Raw genomic sequence first — 23,247 nt, 5'->3', positions numbered from 1 at the left:
ATTTTTTTCTCAATAGTATGACTTTGTATCTCATAATTATGAGATGCTAAGTCATATTTATGAGGTAGTATCTCATAATTATGAGATGCTAAGTCATATTTATGAGGTAGTATCTCATAATTATGAGATGCTAAGTCATTATTATGAGATACTATCTCATAATTATGATACTATCTCATAATTATGAGATACTAAGTCATAATTATGAGATGCTAAGTCATATTTATGAGATGCTATCTCATAATTATGAGATACTAAGTCATAATTATGAGATACTAAGTCATATTTATGAGATACTAAGTCATAATTATGAGATGCTAAGTCATTATTATGAGATACTATCTCATAATTATGAGATGCAAAGTCATACTATTGAGAAAAAAATCTCACTTGATGGAAAAAAAATAAAATGCGCCAGATTTTTTTAAACAGGTGGCAGAAACGGGCTTCCATACTGTAAATACTGTACGCACACGCCATATATCTTTATCCACTCGCTCACTATAATGATAAATCTCTATAGAAGGTGTGGAGTGTTGTGGAGAAAAATTGGAATTTAAAAAAAAAAAGCCTGCTGATAGTTCCAGTCACCTTAAAACACTCCCTCGATGTGTTGCACTGCCCTATATACAGGCCACACCCGCAGCTATGGATAAACAAAAAAAAATCACCCCTTTATATTTGCACATATATCTGGGGCCAGAGTAATGTAAACGTTTTGATTTTGATAGAACTTTATTATTTTTTGTCATGAAGGCAACCTGAGTGAAAAGTGGCCTTCTGTCACATAAAAGCATTTGCTTAACAGGCACTTTTGAGGAAGATCTTTTCTTTGCCAAAAAAAACATCCTGCCAGACCTGGGTCAAAATACTTAACTGTACTTTGAGGATTAACCCTTTGAGCATTTCCCAAGTGCCATAGTAGAGGGCCAAACAGGTGGGGTTCACACTTTTTTTTTTTTTTTTGGACAATTTGATCACTGACAGTCACTGAAATGTGTTTGAAGGCATTTAAAGCTGCACTAGGCAAGGTTTCAATGTAAGAGTTCCGTTGCAACAGAGCGTCCCATCCTCACTAATTGAGAGATTAAATTAAAACCAGAAATTCAATTCTGGTGTCGGGTATGGTCACTGGTAGGGAATCTTCTCGGAATCGGAACTTAAGTTGTGTCCCGTTCAAAGTAGGGCTGAACAATTAATCGAAATTTTATCGAAATCGCAATATGGCCTACTGCAATTTTCAAATCGCAGGAGGCGCAATATTTGTTAAAGGCGAAATGTGTGTGAAATATTTGTGGTGCTGCAGAGATGTCCTGGCCTACACATCATTTTCTACAGACTTAAGAAAACATCTTTGTTTGGTACAGATCCCCGCAAAAATCACACCATAATCATTTGAATACGTTTTTCAATGAAAATGAGAATAGTGATGTAAAAATGATCATTCCCTCTAATATCGCAAATCACATCGCATTTGCAATATCAGTCAAAATAATCGCAATTAGATATTTTTTCAAAATCGTTCAGCCCTAGTTCAAAGTCGGAAGTTGGAAATTCCCAGCTGGTAGGTCGTAATTCTGACCGTGTCCAGATTTTCCTTTTCCCCAACGCAAAATACTGTCCCAGCTAATGTTACGTCAACGATATTTGGCAACGCTAGCTAGCTAGTTAGCATAGCAACTGTAAGTGCAAGTTTACCTTTCATTTTTTTTATGTTTTACCGTTTACCTTATAGGTGTTTCGATATAATTTAAGGTCATGCAAAGCTGAAAATCAGACTTACGTGTATTTTGGGGATTATAGACATGCTAAAAGTAATGCTGTCTAGCATACTGTTTGCGACATCCGATAACTGCATCTTAAAAAACGTAGAGGTCGAGGAATCTTTTTTCTGCTTGGAATTTCGGCCATTCCTTTGCCTTCTTTGTCGGTAGGAAGACGGAATTTCCACGGAATTTCCAACTTTGCGACATCTCGACAATATACAAAGCGAGTGAGCGATTTTCCGCCTCTCTCGTCCCTTTGGTTTTCTCGGGATACACGAGCGAGCTGAGGAATTCTGGGTATCGTAGTCCGCAAAATTCAAACAGTTCCCTCTCGCTGCCATTTGGGTCCGCCAATGCGCTACATTGCCTAGTGCAGCTTTATGCTAGTACTTTGAGCCAGGTGCTGGGGGAAGGTCCAGCATGATGAGTTGTTTACAGAGGTCTGTCCGGTAACATAAGGAATTAGCTTAGGGTCGGTTCAAACGAACATTACGATAGAACAGCTTTCAGCTTTATTGCACTCGTTCTGTAAATGATTACTTGACTACTTTTATTTAATTTTCTAATATGGTGTAAGTCTTAATTTAATCAAAAATCTTTTTGAAAATGATTATTTTATTTCTATTGTGATTATAATGCAGAGCTAAATCAGTAACTTTCCTTCCAAGAACTACTTTGATGAAGAAGTATGACACTCGATTTGTGATGCAAGGTCCTGGACCGTCCTGCCTCTGTCGTCGTTTTAATGATTGATTGTATTTAATGACCAGAATCTTATTTCCGTCTTAGTTTATGCGCTCTCTGCTTCCGAACTAACATTTATTTTCTAAAGGGAATGTGTTCTGTTATTAGTCTACAATTGGTTCAAGTCTGTCTCTCAGCGCATACAGTTTTAAGTGTTGTAGTTGTAGTCTTAATGTCAGTTCATGGACTTCTATGGTTCTGTTATAATTTCAAAAGACTCTTCAGTCCTTGTGTACTCATCCAATTGAATTTCAGTACTTCCTCAAGGGCATGATGGAATGGCTCCATTTGCCTCTATATATCCTCTTGTGAGTGTGTCACACAATGCCACTGACATGCTTTTCTTTTATTGGTTTCTTTATTGTTTGATGTTTATTAGTTTACATCTTAACAGTTAGTACGCATTCAACACGCTTACATTGGTTTTTAATTGTACATGACCCACAAGTGCTTGACAAACAGAGCAATAAAGGAAAGCCAATCAGAAAAAAAAAACCCACAAAAAATGTCAGACATAAATTAAAACATGTTTATAGACGTATGAGAATAAAATCTGTAAAAACATATGAAATCCTGTCTGTAGAAATGTGTTCTAAAGGAGGATTTAAAAGGCTGACTTTGCCTACAACAGTAGTCAAAATGAGATACAGGCAAATAATAAAAAATAATTTAAAAAAAATAAATAAATAAAAATAATTCTCGAGAGAATACTGGCAATAATAGTAACATTCTCGCATACGCTACATAGAAAATAATTAACAGAAATATAGTTGAATATCAAAAATAGGAGTCTACGTAAAAATTGGCAAAATAATAATAACTTTATATAGCGCTCCTCTAAAAGAAGAATAGGCTAGTTGTATCCTTTTGAAGATCAAGCCCTCAGGCTGTTCTTTTTATGAATAGGCCAGTTCCCTGGCTGAACTTGTAATTCCATAGTTGAAGCGCTTCCCGTGCCTGAGGGCAGATTCCATACCACAAATTGTTCTGAGGTGATTTACATCATGCACACAAGGATATTTGATTGATGTAATTTTATCAGATATTAGTCAGAGCAACTCTGTTTTTTCATGTGGGGAAAGAATAATTTGTTATTTTTGTCAGATTGTGGGCATTATACCGATATACTGTTAATTTGGTTATATTTCTTAAGTGTAGTTTATATGTAGAGCTTATTACAAGGCTATGATACACCTCCTGTGCCCAAAGATGGATGAAGCGCAGTAGTGGACACCTATCTCTAAAAAATTGGTGAAATTAAGAGGAAGTCATGTTAAATATTGAATTCAAGTTAGTGATTGAGATTGGTGTATTGGGAAACCAAACAGATTTTTATTAAAACATGAACTTAATCAGTTGCTGTTGTGTTGTCATCATTTACCCTGATTTGCTCAGAATATAGGAGGTATGCTGTGGAAAGGCAAAATGATTGAATGTGGTCATTAGTATTGTTATTATTATAGAAAGAATTGTATAACAAATGCCATTGAGGATTTTTTCAAATCTCAAGATATTTAGAAGACTCCACTCAATGCTTACAATGTTGTGTGCTGAAGTATAATACATTTTAAAAAAAAACATGAGTCAATAAAAATCACATAAGTGAATGAATTAAGTTATATTACTGAGCAAGAAAGTCTTTCTCCAACTGCTACAACAAAAACTGAGTCGAATCTGCGGTTCCTGAAAAGGTCAAGCACTACTGACGTAAACTATCTTTTATTCCGCACAGGGAATTGTAGTTTAGTTGCCGCCTCCAGTCCGTTCACGTGGATGACGTCAGTTCCTGAATAGCACATCATATCCCAGAGTTCACCGCGGGTTGCTCCCCATCGATTGACGAGAGTCAGCAGCTCACGCGGACTGTCTCTGGGAGTGCTGAGTCGAAGATCCTTTCTGGCGTCTCTACCGACAGAAACCGGCTGCTTTATTTCACCTGAATCGGAGACATAATATTAAACCTTCGAGAGGGGACGTTTCATTCATTTCAAGGGGTGACCTTAACACCGGGTTTTGGGCGGACACTTACGTAGACCAAGAACTGCGTAGCTCAAGTCTCACACTAGTGAAAATCCAAGACCCACGATGGACCCGAGAGACACTGCCCCTGATTCCTGGGAACAAGAGGACGATGTGGAGGCCACAGTCGACGGGCAACTTGATTCCGCATTCACAGCCCTGAATGTGAATGCCAAACCGTTTGTCCCTAATGTAAACGCCGCCGAATTTGTTCCGGCCTTCCTAATGAAAGCGCCCTCGGAAAATCTCGATTCCGGCGGTAAGTTCACAGTCACGTTGGTGAGCTACGCTAGCTAGCTAGCCGCTAGCAGGAGCCTGGCAGTTTGGGCTGGTTAGCTGCTAGCTCACTAGCCACACTGAAGACACGCGTCCCTGAAAGCGCTACAAACTAGCTGTGGTCAGCTAACTGCTCTGTTGTTTTGTGTAGGAACAATTTAGAGGGTACACCTGACAATGTTTGTAGAACCTATCCATCCAACTAATATCACCCAGCCATCCAGGTATCTAAAGGTATTTTAGCTTGTTCAATGCTGTCGAAGCTGTCTAGAGAGCCACCAACCCAACCGGCATTAGCGGGTTGTATCAAACAACCAACGGTAGCTAACCTCAGTTAACGTTATGTTAGCTAACTTAGCCGGTCTGGTTTCTCAGCTTAACTCTAAGCACTCGCATCGTCATCTAACGTTCAATTCGTATTTCTGTAACCAGCTAGTTGCTTATTCTGAAACAAGAAACGGTGGTTTTGTTGTCATTTTTGTGAATTCCTAACTTCACATCATGGTTAAAGCGAAGCTCGTCATTGTGAAGGAATAGTTGGGGTTGAGAGTGTTTGGTGTGACGTGGATGTTCTGACGCACCGGTCAAGACTGAGTGGAGCGAAATCTGGCGTTAGATACCGCGTTAAGGCAGAGCGGGCTGAGGAAATAGACATGGCTAGAGTATTTCAGTAAAAATGGATTCTTCACAGGGAAACGTTAGTTAGTTTTGCCTTTGAGGTAGCAACTCCAAACATAATGACTAAAACTCGAATGAATTGCTTATTGGTTTACTTGCTTTCAGCTCACCCTGTTGATCATACTCAGCATGTCAGTGGTTCCCACACTGCGCTCCACAGCAAAGTTAGTTATTTTCAGTGTTATTGCATTCATTTAAAGTTTGGAGTTAGTTATAAGGACCACTGTTACCTCACACTTACAGTAAAGACAGTAAAGTACAGACAAATCATGTCAGATGGAGGTCTTTGGGGCAAAACCTGTCATCAACTGGGTGTTTTGTGGTGTAAAGTGCGGCTGTTATGTCTTCATCTGGCCTTTGGCTTTAGGTGGCCTTTAACTAACTTCACCTGTAGGCTGTGGAACGTTTCTCCTTATGATTAAGTTGACACATGTTTCTCCATTTTTCAGTTGCCGTTGAAACAATATCCACCATGGAGGTCTCAGAAACTACTGGTATGTATAGAGTGTGTGTTGGAGTGGCTTTCTCTCTGCGCCCTGTCACCTACATGCTATTGCTACTCACCTTGCCTCCGATCCCTCTTATCCATGCGGTCTGAACTTGTATGTATCACTAACCTGATGAGCAAGGTATGCCACAAATAGATAAGCATCCGTTTTGTAACGCGCCGTGCTGTGCTTTCTGTCTCTTGCTTTCTTTACCTCGCTCTCACTGTGGAAGGTGTGATACAGCCCTGATCTTGTCTAATTGCAGGAGGCCCAACTGTGTTTACAAGGAAGCCATAAGTGTTACATAAGCTAGAATGCAATGGCAGGTTTCCCACCCCGAGTTGTAGAGAGGCTTATAGGGAAGTTGCACACTTTAACATGTTGTTTTGAGTTCTGAACTCCATAGATGTGATTTTGTCTTTGGTGAAATGGATCAGTCCCAGTCTCACCATGCTGAATGCTTCTATGTAGTGCTCTGCAGGAAAGATTTGAACAGGCAAATTGTGTATTTTTTCACGGCTTTGGTATTGTCTCTCATAACGTTACAACATTTCGATTAGCTAACTAATACCCCTTTCAGACCAAACTGAAATCCTGTGTTTTTACGTGAATAGATCCGTGGCTCAAAGTCCTGGAATAACGGTCCATGGTACGGCACAGCAGTCTTCCTAAGCATTGGCACATTTCTTGGAATTGTGTCAGTCTGAAAACATCTGACACCAAATTGCCAATAGACGTAATAACAACGCACATAGAGTAATAACATGTTATGAAAGGACTTGAAAAATAGCATCAGATTGAAATAATATAGTTCACCCGCCATTTTGCCAAGCTCAGTGTAAACAAGGAGGTGACGTTACCGTAAGTGGTCTGACGTAACTAAAATACCCAGATTTGGTCAGTGTGTTTTGAATAACGGCTTTTCAAGAAAAACCTGGAGTAGGCTTAGCGGTCTGAATGGGGGTTGGATCAACAAGCCCAGGATTTGAAATATCCAGGATTTGAGAGGTATTGGCTAGCGAGGAAGTGCGAATTTGGTAACGCTAATTGGAAATCAACATAAAAAAAAACCCAAATAGAACTAGAAGGGCACTCAAGGTTCGTGCTATTATTGCTTGTTCGTGAGTCGGATCCGGATCCGCTCCAAAATTGAATGGGTTCTTCCTTGGCCCATGCTACACCCTTCCACAAAGTTTCATGAAAATCGGGCCAGTAGTTTTTCCGTAATCCCGCTAACAGACAAACAAACAAACAAACGGCACTGAAAACATGACATCAGAGCTTACCATCAACCCCCAACAATGGAGGCAACTGATCTCCAAGCATCGTTTTTTTTTTTAGATGTTTATTCTTGTAGTCTTTCAAATAAAAGATGTAGAGAACTGGGAAGCTTTGAGCGGCTGTGATCCACTCCTCATCCACGTTGCACTCGTCAGGCAGAGCTAGTGTTCATGAGATAGAATCGCATCGGTAGGGGAAACAAGGAAACGCGGGAGTGTTTGTTGATCTTCCACAGGTCAGCCTAGTTTCCCTGGAAAGTGAGCGGTGACGTCCGGTGACTCGTTGAACCTGTTGCTCATAGTGTGAACACACGCTTAAAGGAATAGTTCACCCCAAAAAATGAAAATTCTGTCATCATCGACCTCCCTGTGTGTTATATGGACAAACTTCACCTGTGTTTCACCTGGCATGAGGGGGAGGAGATGACAGAATTTTCATTTTTGGGTGAACTATTCCTTTAATCAATGATTCTGAGCAAATGTGGTATCAGTATTTCCCTATTCCACTGATTGAAGTCTGCACAGTGCAGGATGGCTGCCTCAGCTCCATGTTCACGTCCCAAACTGTAAAATGTCATCACCCCCACTGTAATGACGCCGCTCTGTGTCATTTAACTCAGACTGGGAGATGTTTAAAGGGGTAATACCCCCAGTGTGAGACTGACTGTGCAAGATTGTGGAAAAGCCCTTGAAGCCCTGCCAGAACTGTTTGGAAAAGGCAGGCGCTGCCATAATACACTCTCTCTTCCCTCTAAAACAGTAACTAAGTATTGGCCCCACTGGAGTCCAACGTCATAGCATTCAAGTCTCAAAACAAGTCCCGAGTCAACAGGGGTCAAATGCCAATAAATCAAGCCTGGTCAAGTCACAAGTAGGATGAAGTTAAAGTAATACTAATCCGCAGCATTTCCATATAATTACAGGTCTGTTTCTCGAGGTCCTTTTTTTCTTCCTTTTTCAAATTTCGTCTCCGTCTTTGGTGCTAAGCGGTCATTGCTGTGGTATTTTGTTTTGTTTCCATTAGAGTTGCACCGATCCAGTATTCAGTATGTATTTAGGCAACCCCCCCACCCCCACCTCCCCCGACCCTCTCCGATTCATTTACGGGGGAAAAAGTATTTGCCGTAAACAAGTGTTGTTTACCACTTACGTCAGTGCGGCCCACTGTTTGAAAGCAGCCGGGTTGCAGTCATGTCTGCAGCGTGGAAGTACTTTAATTTGAAAAAAAAAAGCATCAATCAAAGGGGAACAAAGAGTTCTCACAGGTAGTAGCTCAGAAGTCTACGCCCATGCAGCAAACATTAGGAACTTAGTGAGTTTCCCTACTGGCATTTGGAGCTTAGACTTAGACTTTTTAAAATGAATTGCAAAAATGTTAGATCAGTGCCTGGTATCGGAAGATACTCAAGATTTTGTAACCCGGATCAGTATCAAAGACAGAGCTGGATCTGGACATCGCTAGTCTCCATATTTAGTGCTCAGCTCTCATTGCTGTGGTGTTTCTGCACTGCACTTCCCACAGACCACCTGTCAATCAAACAGTGTGTCCAGTACTGTGACGTCTTTTTCCTTGGATTTTCTGTTGATTTAGTTTCTGTAGGTGGCGCTCTTTTCTTTGTCTGTTCAGCCACGGTGGCTATCACTGCTCATGCTAACTACCCAGTTCTATTGATTCCAAACAAACTGGAAAATGCATCACTTCCTGTGCGCCATAGGATTTTTCCCAGGACAGAGCTACCAGACACCAGGGTTTTTTTTTTATTTCATGAACTGGCTGTAGGTTGGATCACTAGTATATCAGTCAGATAGGGAGTAGCAAAACAAAAATGTCACAGATTATTACTTAAAATACAGTGCTTTCATATCACGTTTCTAAGTATTCAACTCATTACAAGTCGGTCATCAAAATTATGACTCGAGACAAAGTCAGACTTGAGTTTAAACTTATGTAACTCAAGACTTCAAAACTCAGCCTTCAACATTTGCCCAACAGATAAATAATACAATTATAATAAACCTGTTGGTGTTGAACTTGTCAGTGTAGAGCTCAACTTTGTGTAACTAAACCCCAAACAGTGATGTCACCACCTGTTGTACTCTATAGACGGTCACATCACCTGGCACTAAAGATCAGCCAATAGCAGATGGTCATTTCAGCAGCATGCGTATTACCATTTTAGATGTCAGGCTTTACACAGATTTGGGTTTGGTGTATATAAATAATCACGAACCGTCTGCTCCGCTTGTCCCCGTGCAGCTCCGGTGGAGAACGGCGACGCGGAGATGACCACAGAGGAGACATGGGACCAGAAAGGCGCCGAGCCAAGCGAGGCGGAGCCAGGAGGCGGGCCCGGCGGGGACCGGGGGCCGGCGGTGGCGGCCCCGGCGGAGGAGGCGCCTCCGGAGATCATGGAGGAGGAGGAGGAAGTGCCAATGCCCAAGGTGGCGCCTGCTCAGCCAGACGCTCCTAAGAAGGAACACGTCAATGTTGTGTTCATCGGCCATGTAGGTCAGTAGAAACATTTTTGTATTAAAAAAAACCTTGTTTATTTGATGTTGTTGTTTAGAATGGACATATAGAAATCAATACATCGAGCTCTCAATTAACTTTTACCCCAAAAACTTGAAAAAATGTATGCGCATCTCAAAAACCTGAAGAAGCAACATCTTTTTTTTTGAGAAGTTGGCAATGCTGGAAAACCATTACAATTGTGTATTCTGGATATACTGGATATTCAGATAGGAAAGTAGAAACATATGTGCAACAAAACATCTGACCATCAATACAGGGATCAGATTTGAGGGCATTACCCATACTAAAAACAGAAATTACCTTTTAAAAAGTGCCTTGAAATAAGAAGCCTCTGGAAGGGATTTCAATTTAGCCACTTAAAACAGTGTCAAGAAACAAAGGCAAGGTGCTATTTGATTGGCTAGAGCAGATGACAGGAGAGGGGTTGCCTTGCTCACTCCAAAAAAAACAAAAAAGCTTCTCAAAGTGTTCCACCAGGAAAATGAATTGTAGGTGCCCTAGTGTGCCCACATTTAATTTCTAGTTCATACCGTTTCAATTTTGGTCACATATGCAACTCATCCATATTTGTTCTTGCACAGAATATGTAACCCCTGTTGATGAGTTGTCCCAGAGGCCAGGAGTTGGTCCTTTTTCAGTGGTTACAGTTTAGGTTTACAAATACCACCGCCATCACAGGCACTCAACCCCGTCCATATACCAAGTTTTTTTGAGATTGGCCCATTAGTCAACATAGCTGTCAAATAGTAACTCCACACTAAAACACTTTTTGAGTTGTACACTGGTATTTAGTACTATGTAGTTATTAAATATAACAGTGCTGGTCATATTGTCAACATTTGAGCACAAATGTGCCGGTGCTATAGTTATCTCACTAAACCTCAGTTTGCCCTCCAGCGGTTAAAAATGAGCAGCTGGTGTTCAGTTGGAGATGCAGCTGTGGACAAGGACAATTGTCCTAATATAAGTCATTTGGTAAAAAAAAAGCGAACACTCCACCCCGTTCCTCTTCTCACCCACCCAGCCCAACCCCAAACCCCCTCCTCTCCCCCGTTCTTCATGTCCACTTTCTTGCTTCTTTCAAAATCGCGCAGTAGGTGGAGAGAAGCTCTAACTGGTTATAAAGTAACTCTTTAAGTGATGAGAAGATAGACACCATGGTCTACTGTCACTCAACATAGTGTATGCTCAAGTCTTAGCATGGAGTCTACTATCGTTAAACACAGTGTATGCTAAGTCTTAGCATGGAGTCTACTGTCGTTCAACATAGTGTATACTAAGTCTTAGCATGGACTCTACTATCATTCAACATAGTGTATACTAAGTCTTAGCATGGAGTCTACTATCGTTCAACATAGTGTATGCTTAAGTCTTAGCATGGAGTCTATCGTTCAACATAGTGTATACTAAGTCTTAGCATGGAGTCTACTGTCGTTCAACATAGTGTATACTAAGTCTTAGCATGGAGTCTACTGTCGTTCAACATAGTGTATACTAAGTCTTAGCATGGAGTCTATCGTTCAACATAGTGTATACTAAGTCTTAGCATGGACTCTACTATCATTCAACATAGTGTATACTAAGTCTTAGCATGGACTCTGCTATTGTTCAACATAGTGTATGCTAAGTCTTAGCATGGACTCTGCTATTGTTCAACATAGTGTTACAGCTCTCCTCTTTTAATCTAACTTTAATCTAAACCCACACCATTTGTCTCTCCTCCAGACGCTGGCAAGTCCACCATTGGCGGACAAATCATGTAAGTAGCACTCTCCCTTCTCTCAGTTCACTGTCTTTCCTCTTATGTGAGATAATGTTCACGCCACAAGGCCTTTTGACATTTGTTGCAATTCTCTGTCGTTCCCTCCCTCTCTGACAGGTATCTAACAGGCATGGTAGAGAAGAGAACTTTAGAGAAGTACGAGAGAGAAGCCAAGGAGAAGAACAGGGAAACCTGGTGAGTAGGCAGAGTACTGTGGACTGTGCGAATTGGTGTGAAGTGTGCAGGTTTGACTTATGGCGCAAGGGAGGGGCCTCAACCAAAACACAAAGCGGACTCACTTTGAATTGCTCTGCCTGTTGAAACAAATACACAGACAAGTCCAGATGCTGTCCAGATCCACGGTGCCTAGCTAGCTGTGCAGCTTCAACTGTTGCTGCAGCTGAAGTTACTACAGTCCTGGAATATTCAGGATAACCACATCATTCACTAATGTATTGTCAAGAAGAATAGATCCACTCTACTATACAGCTACACTATCATAGTAGCCTGTTGGCCAAAATGTTTGCTCACAGGTGTTTCGACTGATGTAAGGGGTGAAGGTTTGGGGAGAACTATACCTTTAAACTGCCCCACAAGAGGGAGCCATAGGCTATAGTTTTCAGTGGGGAACATTTGAGGCTTTGGCACCAGGGAAGGAGTCACATGTTAATAACATTTTGATGGTGTAGCACTCCAACACCAGCGCAAGTTCTGCTTTATGTGGTATCATAAAAAGCTAGTGTTCAATTGCTAGGACAACGACAGCTATTAATTCAATTATTCCTGTGATGTGTGCAATGGAGGCCGGCAGTGTGGTTAAACATTAAATCATTTTAATAGGTCTTATATTAACCTCCCTGCCATATGCTTTATTAGGCTGCTCTTGTCCTGGCTGAATTTAGGGCTACACATGCAGTCTTGATGAAAGAGGTGAAGTAGTTCCTTGTTATCTTTTCTTGAGTTAATGGTCCAGTTATATGGCACGAAACAATTTTAAGTCCTGCTATTTCAGTATTTTAATTAGGCTACGTTAAATTATAGGTGCGCTAGGGCATTGCTCTGTGGGCCTCTCTTCTTTTTGACCTTTCTCTTGCTCCTGACTGAGCATGCATGCTCTTTTTCAGCCAAGCCCTGTTTCATATTCATACAATTGCACTTCAACTGCTGGCCACTGGGAATTACGTCTCGCTTGAGGGCACCTTGACAGGAGTTGTTGTATTTTTATTTATTTAAAATTTTTTTGTTTAAAATCTGTCAAAATCTGCCAGTTTAATAATGTGTTGAATTAAGTATATGGTGATTTGAGAGCCACTGAATTCCTCTTATTGATGCTAATCAGTACTGTTACAAATCAATGTAAGAGAATTTGTGACAATAGTTTTAACCGTGCGTTTTACTCTGTTAGCCATTTTAGACACAGTAACTATAACTTGTCTTGTCACATCCCTCCTAGATACAAACATGCATAGACACATAAACACACAAGCTACATACATGCAATCACTGCTGCAATATTAAAGCTGCCTCGTCAGTTTTGCACATTGTCAGCTCCAGAAAGCAGCAACAGGTAACTGACCACCAGAATTTAATTTGGTCAAATAGGGTGAATCTACAGTGTCTCCATTAGTAGGGATGGGATGCTCTTGATTTAGGCTAAGTTGGGTGTACGTTTTTGTTTTTGTAATTAAATGTTTTTTATTTTTAAATTTCCCCTTTAAGGGGGAGATTACATACATGAGGGCAAACAAAATAATACAGATTACTTTTCACCCACCTACCATCCCTCCCTCCATGGACACACAAAACGGAGCGATCAGGTCCTAAAAATAAATAAAAATAACAATATCCTGTTAAATGTAAAATAATCAGGATTAGAATATTGGATGCATACAAAGTAAAATTGTACAAATAAAGGGGTGAAAAATAATAAACACAAAGAAAACACAAGCACACTTTAAATTCAGCTCAATAGCAAACATTTAACGTTCTCTGCAGCATTCCTCCACATGTCTAGGGCTGCAACTAACGATTATTTTCATTGTCGATTAATCTGTTGATTATTTTCTCGATTAATCGATTAGTTGTTTGGTCTATAAAATGTCAGAAAATGGTGAAAAATGTGGATCAGTGTTTCCCAAAGCCCAAGATGACGTCCTCAAATGTCTTGTTTTGTCCACAACCCAAAGATATTCAGTTTACTGTCATAGAGGAGGAAAGAAACCAGAAAATATTCACATTTAAGAAGCTGGAATCAGAGAATTTTGACTTATTTTTCTTAAAAAAATTACTCAAACCGATTATCAAAATAGTTGGCGATTAATTTAATAGTTGACAACTAATCGATTAATCGTTGCAGCTCTACACATGTCCAGCGTTTGTGTTTGCTGATGACAACTCCAAGTATATCACGTCAAGGAGAGCTTGTAACCAATGTTTTAATGATAGTTGGTGGGGAGGTAGCCAACATAGAACTATTATTTTTTTTATTTTTGCTGCCATCATGCTCTCTCTGAGATCTCGAACCTGGAGTCGTCACTCAGTAGGAGGAGCACAGGGTCTAAACAAGGGAAGCGTTTTGGTGTTTGGGTGTTCCTTTTTAAAAAAAAATTTTGGGCAACTTTAAAAATGTGTTAATAATTTTCTGTCTCCCAGGTATCTGTCTTGGGCTTTGGACACCAACCAAGAGGAGAGGGACAAGGGCAAGACGGTGGAGGTGGGCCGAGCATACTTCGAGACAGAGAAAAAGCACTTTACCATCCTGGACGCTCCAGGCCACAAAAGCTTTGTGCCCAACATGATCGGAGGGGCGTCGCAAGCTGACTTGGCTGTCCTGGTGAGTCTAGGATAAGGCCCAGATTCAGTATTGTCCCATATCAGTTGAACCCTGGTCTGGCAGTCTTAACTAGGGGAGCAGTCATTGCTTTCCAGCAAACATTTAGACATTGGAAACCTGTGTGTGTATATATAGCAGCCAAATGAAAATTGAGACGTCTGTAGCTGCTACCTGCATCGTTTTGTGAAATCAAGACCTAAATATCCTTTTGATATTAGTTCAGAACAGATTTCAAAGCTATTTTTGTGTACATTTTTTGCACCCTCTGCAGATTTGTAAAAGTTCAAGTATGACTGTGCAGAATTATGTTTATTTTTGAGACACACATCTTTCTAACAATGACATTGTCTTGCTAGAATGTGAACAATTTGAAAGTGCCATTACAAAGTGCAAATAATATAACTTGGATGGAGAGCTTGTGAAACTGTGATGGTCAAGCGTCTCATTTGTGATTACTACAGAGGAATATAATGTAACTAATAGTAGCGATACATTTTTCTGCCCCACAATACGTAATGTCACAGAAATGTCAAATTTCTGTATCGCGATATACTGAATTTCAATATATCGTCCTATCCCAACTGTTATGTGTTTTTGAGTTGAGGAACATAATTTCCTATTACCTATTCTGATCTAGGGCTGGACGATATGGACAAAATCAAATGTCACAATATTTTTGACCAAATACCTTGATATCGATATTGTGACAATATAGTAGGGATGACTATTGGTGCTTTCACAAAATATTTACACAATGAGATTTTTGATAAATAATCATCAGTAATGTGGATATAATGACTAAGTGGGTAAAGGCAAATAATAGAACAGCTAGAACAGTCTGGTAAGAAAATGACATCACTTTACTGTAATGCAGCCTTTAAAACCAGGAAAAGACAACACTTATGCCATATTACGATATCCAAAATCTGAGACGATATCTTGTCTCATATCACGATATCGATATATTGCCCAGCCCTCTAACTAGGAATGATTTCTCACAGTTGTACACGAGAAAACTTGACCAAATGAATTTGTTGACCCCACCAGGTAATCTCTGCCAGGAAAGGGGAGTTTGAGACTGGTTTTGAGAAGGGCGGACAGACGCGGGAGCACGCCATGTTGGCCAAAACGGCCGGCGTCAAGCACCTGATCGTTCTGGTGAACAAAATGGATGATCCTACAGTCAACTGGAGCCTGGAGAGGTAGGTCCATGGATGAAGACGGGATGCAGTTGTGAATACTTATGGGATTTCTGTAGACTTCTGTGACTGTTGCAAGTTTTTTTTTTTTTTGGTAGATCTGTTGTCAGTGATCACTTGTTGATGGTCATACTTGAGGCAAGGCATAATTATAGTAGGTCAGCCAGTCCATATCATATGAGGCAAACCCTTTTTTACTTTGTGGTTTTGTGGTGCACTCATAGTAGGTTTCTAGCTCCTGTTGACCTCCTAGATTTTGCGAGGTAAGGGGCACAAAGTCGATTTGAACTTTGACCCCGTTTGCCGCTGACCTTTCAAAGCGCAACCAGTGAGCTTACAGCTTGACATGAGCGGCAGATAGAGATAGAAGATCCACATTCTTGATGCATCAACTCAACTTAGCCCCTGGCATGCTGTAGTACTGCCATCAACTAGTGCTGGGCGATAATTCAGTATTATCGTTTATCGTCTTTGAGTGGAATCATATTGTGATATGAAGATTTTTTTTTTTTTTTTTACAACTCTTTTTTTATTGGGGTTTTCAGAGTTAGACATGCAGTCGAAAATAGGAAAAATAATTTTCAATGCAGATGAAGAGAAAACATGAAAAATAAATAAAATCAAGAAAAAACGGATATACATGAGAACAGAGATAAAACAAATCAATTTTTACAGGTGAGTTATCGTACAAATATGAGGAAAAAAGAAGTATTGCAAAATAGTTTGTAATTTGCGCCTTAATTTTTGGCAAATTCAGTTCAAATATAGACGATATGAAGATATTTTAATATTGTGACACACATTTCTGCTGTCTAAATTGATGAAATTTTATTTAAAAACTCTCCGTAAATGGGCTATGGTGGGAATATTATTTGAATATGTCTGTTTTGTTTGACATCACACCTAATATTACCATTCGGTTCAATGAGATGAACATTCATTTGATTATTTAACGTGATTTTGCATACATGAACCATATCGTGATATATATTGATATCGAGAAAAATACTTATGATTATCGTGATATTGATTTCAACCATATCGCCCAGCCCTACCATCAACAAGTGGCTAGTGACTTTTTTACATTTTGTACTTGTAAATGGGCCAAGTTTACTGGTCTATAAATTACTAGTCCTCTGTATAATATCTGTCTTTGCACATGACCTTTTTATGCATCTTTAAATATCTGAATTTCTTTTTTTTTTTTTTAAATTGACACTGAAGTAACTCAAGTTTCCCCCCCCCCCCTCCCCCCTCCCTCCAGGTATGAAGAATGTAAGGAGAAACTAGTGCCATTTTTGAAGAAGGTGGGCTTCAACCCGAAGAAAGACATCCACTTCATGCCGTGCTCCGGCCTGACGGGGGCCAACCTGAAGGAGCCCGCCGAACTGTGCACCTGGTATACCGCCCGACACACACACACACACAGCACCGCGGCTTGTTCTAGATGGTGTTACGCGCCTTGTTTACTTTCTATTTGCTGCCTCAGTGCTTCAGCCTGTCCGTTCTGAAGCTGCAGTGAATCGGTGTCTGTTCTGCCAGAAAAGCCCCCAGTGTGAATCAATCCACTGTTGTTTGCTCTGTTCTTACTCAGCAGTGCATCAATACCATTGTTTTTTCCCACTGCCAGTACATGTTCTATTAAACTATCTGCATGACAGGCTTCTAATCTGACCCATTTCTTTTACTGAACTTAGAGCATTAACACGGACGACTCATTGATACGTTTTTTTTTAAATCAGAAAATTCAATTTGTGTTCTCCTCTGTCTATCCCTGCTCACTCCTGTCTTGATTTGCTGTAATTGCAGAGGGTTACCATTCATTCCACACCTGGACAGTTTGCCAAATTTCAACAGATCAAGCGACGGCCCGGTCAGATTACCTATTGTAGATAAATACAAGGTAAGGATCTACTTTTTTAATTTGAAGTCCCCATGAAATGAACTCGCATTACTTTTACTTCCTGCAAAACGGAGAGTCTTTCGTGGTGACCTCACGCTGCACCAGGAGATGTGAATAAAAATTCCAACAGAACTACCTTTCTCTCCCTAACTGATATTCCATCGGTTTGGAGTTTTGAATGATCCCTCACTGTTATGTCCCACCCCAACATCCTGTTTAAGCAGGAAATACATCAAATGAAAGAAGTAAAGAAGCCTTTTCATGGGGTCTTCAGCCAGAGTTTGAGTGTTAGCATATGCCAGGATGTGACAAAAGCGTTTCCTTCAGACATATTTGCAGGAAATCACTTTATATTTGGCAGTGTTGCTTAGTAGATGTGTAAAGATAAAGGAGTAGTTCACCCAAAAATGAAAATTCAGTCGTCATCTACTCAACCGATTCCAAACTGACTTGAAAAGATTGACATTTACACCGTTATTTAGCTGAAATCCCACTCTGTTTTCAAAAAAACGTAACGTGTGCGCACGCACCCTGGAAGCTCCATAGGCGAATGACCAGAAACAACACTTCCGGTTCTGCCATTTAGCCTTCAAAATAAAAGCGTGAGAATTTTAAATCGGTAGAAATACTGTTTTAAACCAATCACTTTGTATGAAATCGTGAAATTCAATAAGTGAGCACCCATATTAATGTTTGATGTCATAATAATAATGAAAAATACCATAATATGTGCCATTTTAACTATGATGCTGCATGTATTACACTGTGCAGAATACATACAGAACAGAGACTACCACTTTAGTCTCTGTTCTGTCAAACATTATATGGGTGCTCACTTATTGAATTTGACGATTAAATACAAAGTGATTGGTTTAAAACAGTATTTCTACCGATTTTTAATTTTTTTTGCGCTTTTATTTTGAAGGCTAAATGGCAAAACCGGACTATATACTATACTGTAGCTTCTAAAATGGTTAGAAAACTGGTGCTTTCAAAGCGCAGTTAATGGCGACATTGGTTAATTGCTGCATCCCTAGGTGTATGTGTTAGTCAATGTTGGAAAACGGCAAATGTGAATATTTTCGATCCATGTGCATGTAGCGCTGTGGTAGTGATCCACTTGTTTCCCTGGTCCCTTAGCTCTATAGGAAACGGACCGGTTGATCATGTTGCTCAGTGTGAACGCACGGTTCCACTCACACATTCTGTAATACTCTCGTTCTTGCCCTCTCCCCCCCGTCAGGACATGGGCACTGTGATTCTGGGCAAGCTGGAGTCGGGCTCCATCAGCAAAGCACAGCAGCTGGTCATGATGCCAAACAGGGTAAGAGCTTTCACAAACCTTTTCTTTCACAAACCTTTTCTTTCACAAACCTTTTTTTCCCCAGCAGCAACACCCACACACTGTTGACTGCTGCTGCAGCTGGGGGTCTGCCTCAGAATGGAGAAATAAACATTATGACCTTGGCTTTTGAAGTCTGAGTTTTAAACACGTTGTCAATTACACCAACGGTCATTTGTTTGGTTTACTTGGTGATGTTTTGGGTGTTTTTATAGTAAATTATGATTGATAAACGTGTCTAACTTTCACGTATTGTCTCCGTTTACGCTAATTATACCAAGATATCACAATTAATTTTGACAACGACATATTGAGTGTTAAAAATGCTACACATGGCACCTTTAACAGGCAAACGGGGAGTTGACCTCACATGTCATGTCTGGTATAATTGTTCCTGGATTCCAATTCTAATTTACAACACTGTTTTTCTAAGGTTTAAATAGGGCTGGACAATAATAACGATAATTCAATATTATCGTTTATTGTCTTTCAGTGGGATTATATTGTGATGATATGGTGATTTTGGGATATCGAGACACACAATTTTGCTGTCTGAACTGATGAGAACAAGCTAATTTTATTTAGAAACTCAGACAAAATGAAGTATGGTAGGAATATTATGTGAAAATTTCAGTTTAGTTTGACATCACACCAAACATCACCATTCGGTTCAATATGATGAACATTAATTTGATTATTTAACGTGATTTCGCTTATGTGAGCCATATCGTCATATATATTGATATCGGGGAAAAAAACGTATGATTATCGTGATATCGATTTCAACCATATCGTCCAGCCCTAGGTTTAAAGAGTTACACAGACTACATGGTTCACTTGTTAATGAAGCAGAACCTTGTGGTTTCAAATTTGGAAGATTATTGCGTTGTCTGCTTATACTAAGCCTATGGATCTAATGTCAGTAGTAATCTGTGTTGGCATGGCTAATGATTAAATGCTGGATTTGAGTGAGTTGAGTCTTCTGCCTCATCTGCCTCGTACTCTTCCTTCTCAATGACTTGTGCCGTTTCCCTCCTCGTCTATCCTCCTTTTCACCACCGCACCGTCTCTGCCCTCATTGTCTTTTCCGTCTTGCCTTCTTCCACCCTCGCTCTTCTTTCTCCCACCCGTTCTGACTTGTGTCCCCCCCCCTCTCTCTCTCTCTCGCAGCACGTGGTGGAGGTGCTGAGCCTGCTGTCAGACGACGTGGAGACCGACGACGCGGCGCCGGGGGAAAACCTCAAGCTGCGGCTCAAGGGCATCGAGGAGGAGGAGATCCTGCCCGGCTTCATCCTGTGTAACGCTGAGAACCTCTGCCACTCGGGGCGCACCTTCGACGCCCAGGTCAGTGCACAGAGCAGCTCCAGATCCCCCGAGTTATCACCTGGCTATGTTTACATGCACAGAGATTTCCCGTCTTAACCCGGTTACTCACTCACTACGTTGAAGTTGGCGTGGACTTGGACATGGCACATGGTTGCCCGGTCCTGGTCTAGCAGATGCACAAACATACATATTTAAATGGTCATTCTGGGAGCTGTTGTGAAAGTGCCTTAATGTTTATTTTTTCACGGTGTTCTCATCATTTGACACTTTTTTCCCCTCTGACAGATTGTCATCATTGAACACAAGTCCATCATCTGCCCGGGTTACAATGCAGTCCTTCACATTCACACCTGCATTGAAGAAGTACAAATTACGGTAAGGCCTTTCCCTAATGGATACATGGTAAATGAAGCGTAAACACGAAAGGTTTACTGCCTGACTTCAGACCAGCGGATCCTGAATGTGGAAGTGCAGGTTGAGTTTTTTAATTTTTTTTCCACTTCCTTCCCCTCGCAGGCCTTAATCTGTCTGGTAGACAAAAAGTCAGGAGAGAAGAGCAAGACGCGACCGCGATTTGTCAAACAGGACCAGGTCTGCATCGCCCGTCTGCGCACCGCAGGAACCATCTGCCTCGAAACTTTTAAAGAGTTTCCCCAGATGGGACGGTTCACCTTACGGGACGAAGGTAGGCAACCCAGAGCAGCTCCCGGGGCAACAGGACCGGGGCTTGGAGGAGTGGATGCAGTTAAAAAGATCCAGCAACAGCAATTATTAATGCTGGCTGCTGGCTAAAAAAAACTAATTACTGACTCTTTTCCATCTGGCTACTTTCTAAATGGTCATTTTTGTTTTTAATCCGGGATATTCTTCACTTGTTTCACTTGGTTTTAGTGCTGTGCAGGAGCAAAGAGTTTTGCTGTTGTTGCATCTCATCCAATCTGACAAGAGCGTCCTGTTATGAAAACAAAAATGAAATGTATTTATTCAGTGCTCCAAACTACTCGGATACTACTCTGACTCTGAGTTTGTAATGGTGTGTGCTAGATAGAAACTTGACACTTTCAATTTGTCAGAGATAACTCAAAGTGAACCTGAATGCAAGACACTCATATATTTTCATTGGCCCCACCTGCCAGTTACTTGTTTTTCTAGAAAATAGTCCTGTTGTATCATAATAATAACCAAGAGTACAATCAATGCCTAAGTAAAATTTTAGAATCAATGTTTTATTTCATGAAAAGACACCAGAATAATGTTCATCAAAGCATTTCCCCTTGCAGCATAACCTTGAGTAATTTTGACCGGCAATCTCTTGTCAATTTTACAGTTAAAATATGAGGCTGTTAAACAAATACAAATGTTAAATTTGTATATACTCATATACTCTTTCTAGATTTCTTCTGTATCCAATTTGTTCTGAACTATTAGAAAAAATTACTGATGTCATTACACCAACTAGAAGGGCACTCGGAGAGCACAGACCTCCGCCAAGGCCAATAGTCCAGTCTGCTATGATATGCAAATGATATGCAAATTTCGTGAGTCGGATCCGATCCACTCCAAAATTTGATGTGTTCTTCCTTGGCCCATGCTACACCCTTCCACAAATTTTCATGAAAATCGGCCCAGTAGTTTTTCCATAATCCTGCTGACAGACAAACAAACAAACAAACAAACGGCACCGAAAACATAACCTCCTTGGCGGAGGTAACCAGGGAACTTGAAATGAATCTTCTCCTGCCTAGCCAAATGCTTCCACAAGCCATTTGAGTTGTAGAGAAATGAAAAAATCGATCCAATGAAACTGCAGTGAAATCATCAGCAACAGGAGCAGTAACTTACGGTCCATCAGCTGATCTATAAAGGTTTTTCAGACATGACAGTTCAATAAGGACCTAATGAAAAAACTACAGTCCTTAAGATGCATCGGCACATAGAGATGTCGGACCTTCTGCCAAGCATAAAGCTCTTCGGTTTAATTCTTGTTCATTCATTCACTCTCTGTCCCTCCAGGTAAGACCATTGCCATCGGCAAGGTGTTGAAGCTCGTTGCTGAGCGGGACTGAAGAGGATGCGGTGGCCTGTGAGTCCTGGTGAGAAGGAAGGGGCGGAGCTTTGTCATAACCCGCCCAACACTGTTGTCAGCGGCGACGGCGACTCCCTCTCACGCCCCCCCCCCCCTCTGCCTGCCGAAGATCAGCTTCAGAAAAAAAAACTCATGTGAAAAAGAAACCTGTTTTTAAGCAAATGAAAAACCAAGATGAAGTCCACACGAGTCAGCTTTCTCATATTGAGAGCTCAGCTATGCCATTTTCTGGGTTAGCCCTCCCTCCCGCCCTTCCCATCTACCTACTCTGGCCTACTCATGATTAAAGATTATTTTTCTCTTCCAGTTTTTTTTCTTGTTTCATCAATGAAAATGAAAAATGGCAGAAGTTATATCTGTAAACGGATGTGGACCAGGATTTGCTTGGAATACAAAAAAAAAAAAAAAGATTTTCAAAAGTAAATTGCAAAAGAAATAGTTTGAACAAATTTAACCAGTTGAAACCAAAATGTTTATTGGGTGTACATGTCTCCCTTTGCTTTTACCCACTTTTTGGTTTCTCATACGGCGTTCTGGCGGTGTGCTTGAGCGTGTTCAAATGTTATTAAAGCAAACTACTATGACAATAAAATATGAAATTGGGAAAAACAAAGCGTGTTCATTTGCAGAGCAAATTCCTGTGGGTAGCTGGCTTGAATATTTTACATGAGAAAGTTGATTATTTGCTCAAGATTTGTGACGTTGAATTAAAGAGTTCAAAAAAAAAATTACCAGTTGGATTCTACCAAATAGTTAAACTAAGCTGCCGCTGGCAAATGTCCACTATAATGTAACATTGCAAATGGGCACTGCTTTAAACTGAGGTTTCCAATTCGGATGTGTTCTGGGCACATGGTCTTAAACATTGTTTTTTAATTACATGTACAATTCTTAATCTGTCACTTGGCCTCAGAACATGTGCTGTCTCCCGCTCTATAGGCTGACCTACATCCGTGATAGATCTCTTTTCCAATCAAGACTGTTGAAAAGCATCAGGACAAATCACACGTCT

At 40.5% G+C, this 23,247-nt stretch overlaps 1 protein-coding gene across 3 annotated transcripts; it reads left to right on the top strand.

Annotated features, from left to right (window-relative positions):
* Window positions 1–4,357: 4,357 nt before the first annotated feature.
* Window positions 4,358–22,541, top strand: LOC139643817 (eukaryotic peptide chain release factor GTP-binding subunit ERF3A). Of its 3 annotated transcripts, XM_071519088.1 has the most exons (15): window positions 4,358–4,788; window positions 7,511–7,521; window positions 8,058–8,085; window positions 9,509–9,760; window positions 11,510–11,543; window positions 11,664–11,741; window positions 14,199–14,379; window positions 15,427–15,581; window positions 16,843–16,983; window positions 17,388–17,481; window positions 18,725–18,805; window positions 19,994–20,167; window positions 20,435–20,524; window positions 20,666–20,834; window positions 22,163–22,541. In XM_071519088.1, the coding sequence occupies exons 1-15, from the start codon at window positions 4,596–4,598 to the stop codon at window positions 22,213–22,215; spliced, it is 1,734 nt and encodes a 577-aa protein (XP_071375189.1). In that variant the 5' UTR covers window positions 4,358–4,595; the 3' UTR covers window positions 22,216–22,541. The 3 variants fall into 3 exon arrangements, with proteins under 3 accessions (XP_071375189.1, XP_071375188.1, XP_071375187.1); XM_071519087.1 differs by lacking the exons at window positions 7,511–7,521; window positions 8,058–8,085 and adding an exon at window positions 6,954–6,961 and having other exon boundaries at window positions 4,358–4,799; window positions 9,483–9,760; XM_071519086.1 differs by lacking the exons at window positions 7,511–7,521; window positions 8,058–8,085 and adding an exon at window positions 5,933–5,977 and having other exon boundaries at window positions 4,359–4,788.
* The last annotated feature ends 706 nt before the right edge of the window (window positions 22,542–23,247 follow it).

This window comes from Centroberyx affinis, unplaced genomic scaffold (genome assembly GCF_046629955.1).
Source record: "Centroberyx affinis isolate AG114_WGS23_722 - 3 ecotype Tasmania unplaced genomic scaffold, CSIRO-AGI_Caff_v1 ptg000656l_1, whole genome shotgun sequence".
Classification (NCBI taxonomy): Eukaryota; Metazoa; Chordata; class Actinopteri; order Beryciformes; family Berycidae; genus Centroberyx; species Centroberyx affinis.
Note: the sequence above shows the minus strand (reverse complement) of the source record. Positions and strands in the feature narration are given on the sequence as shown.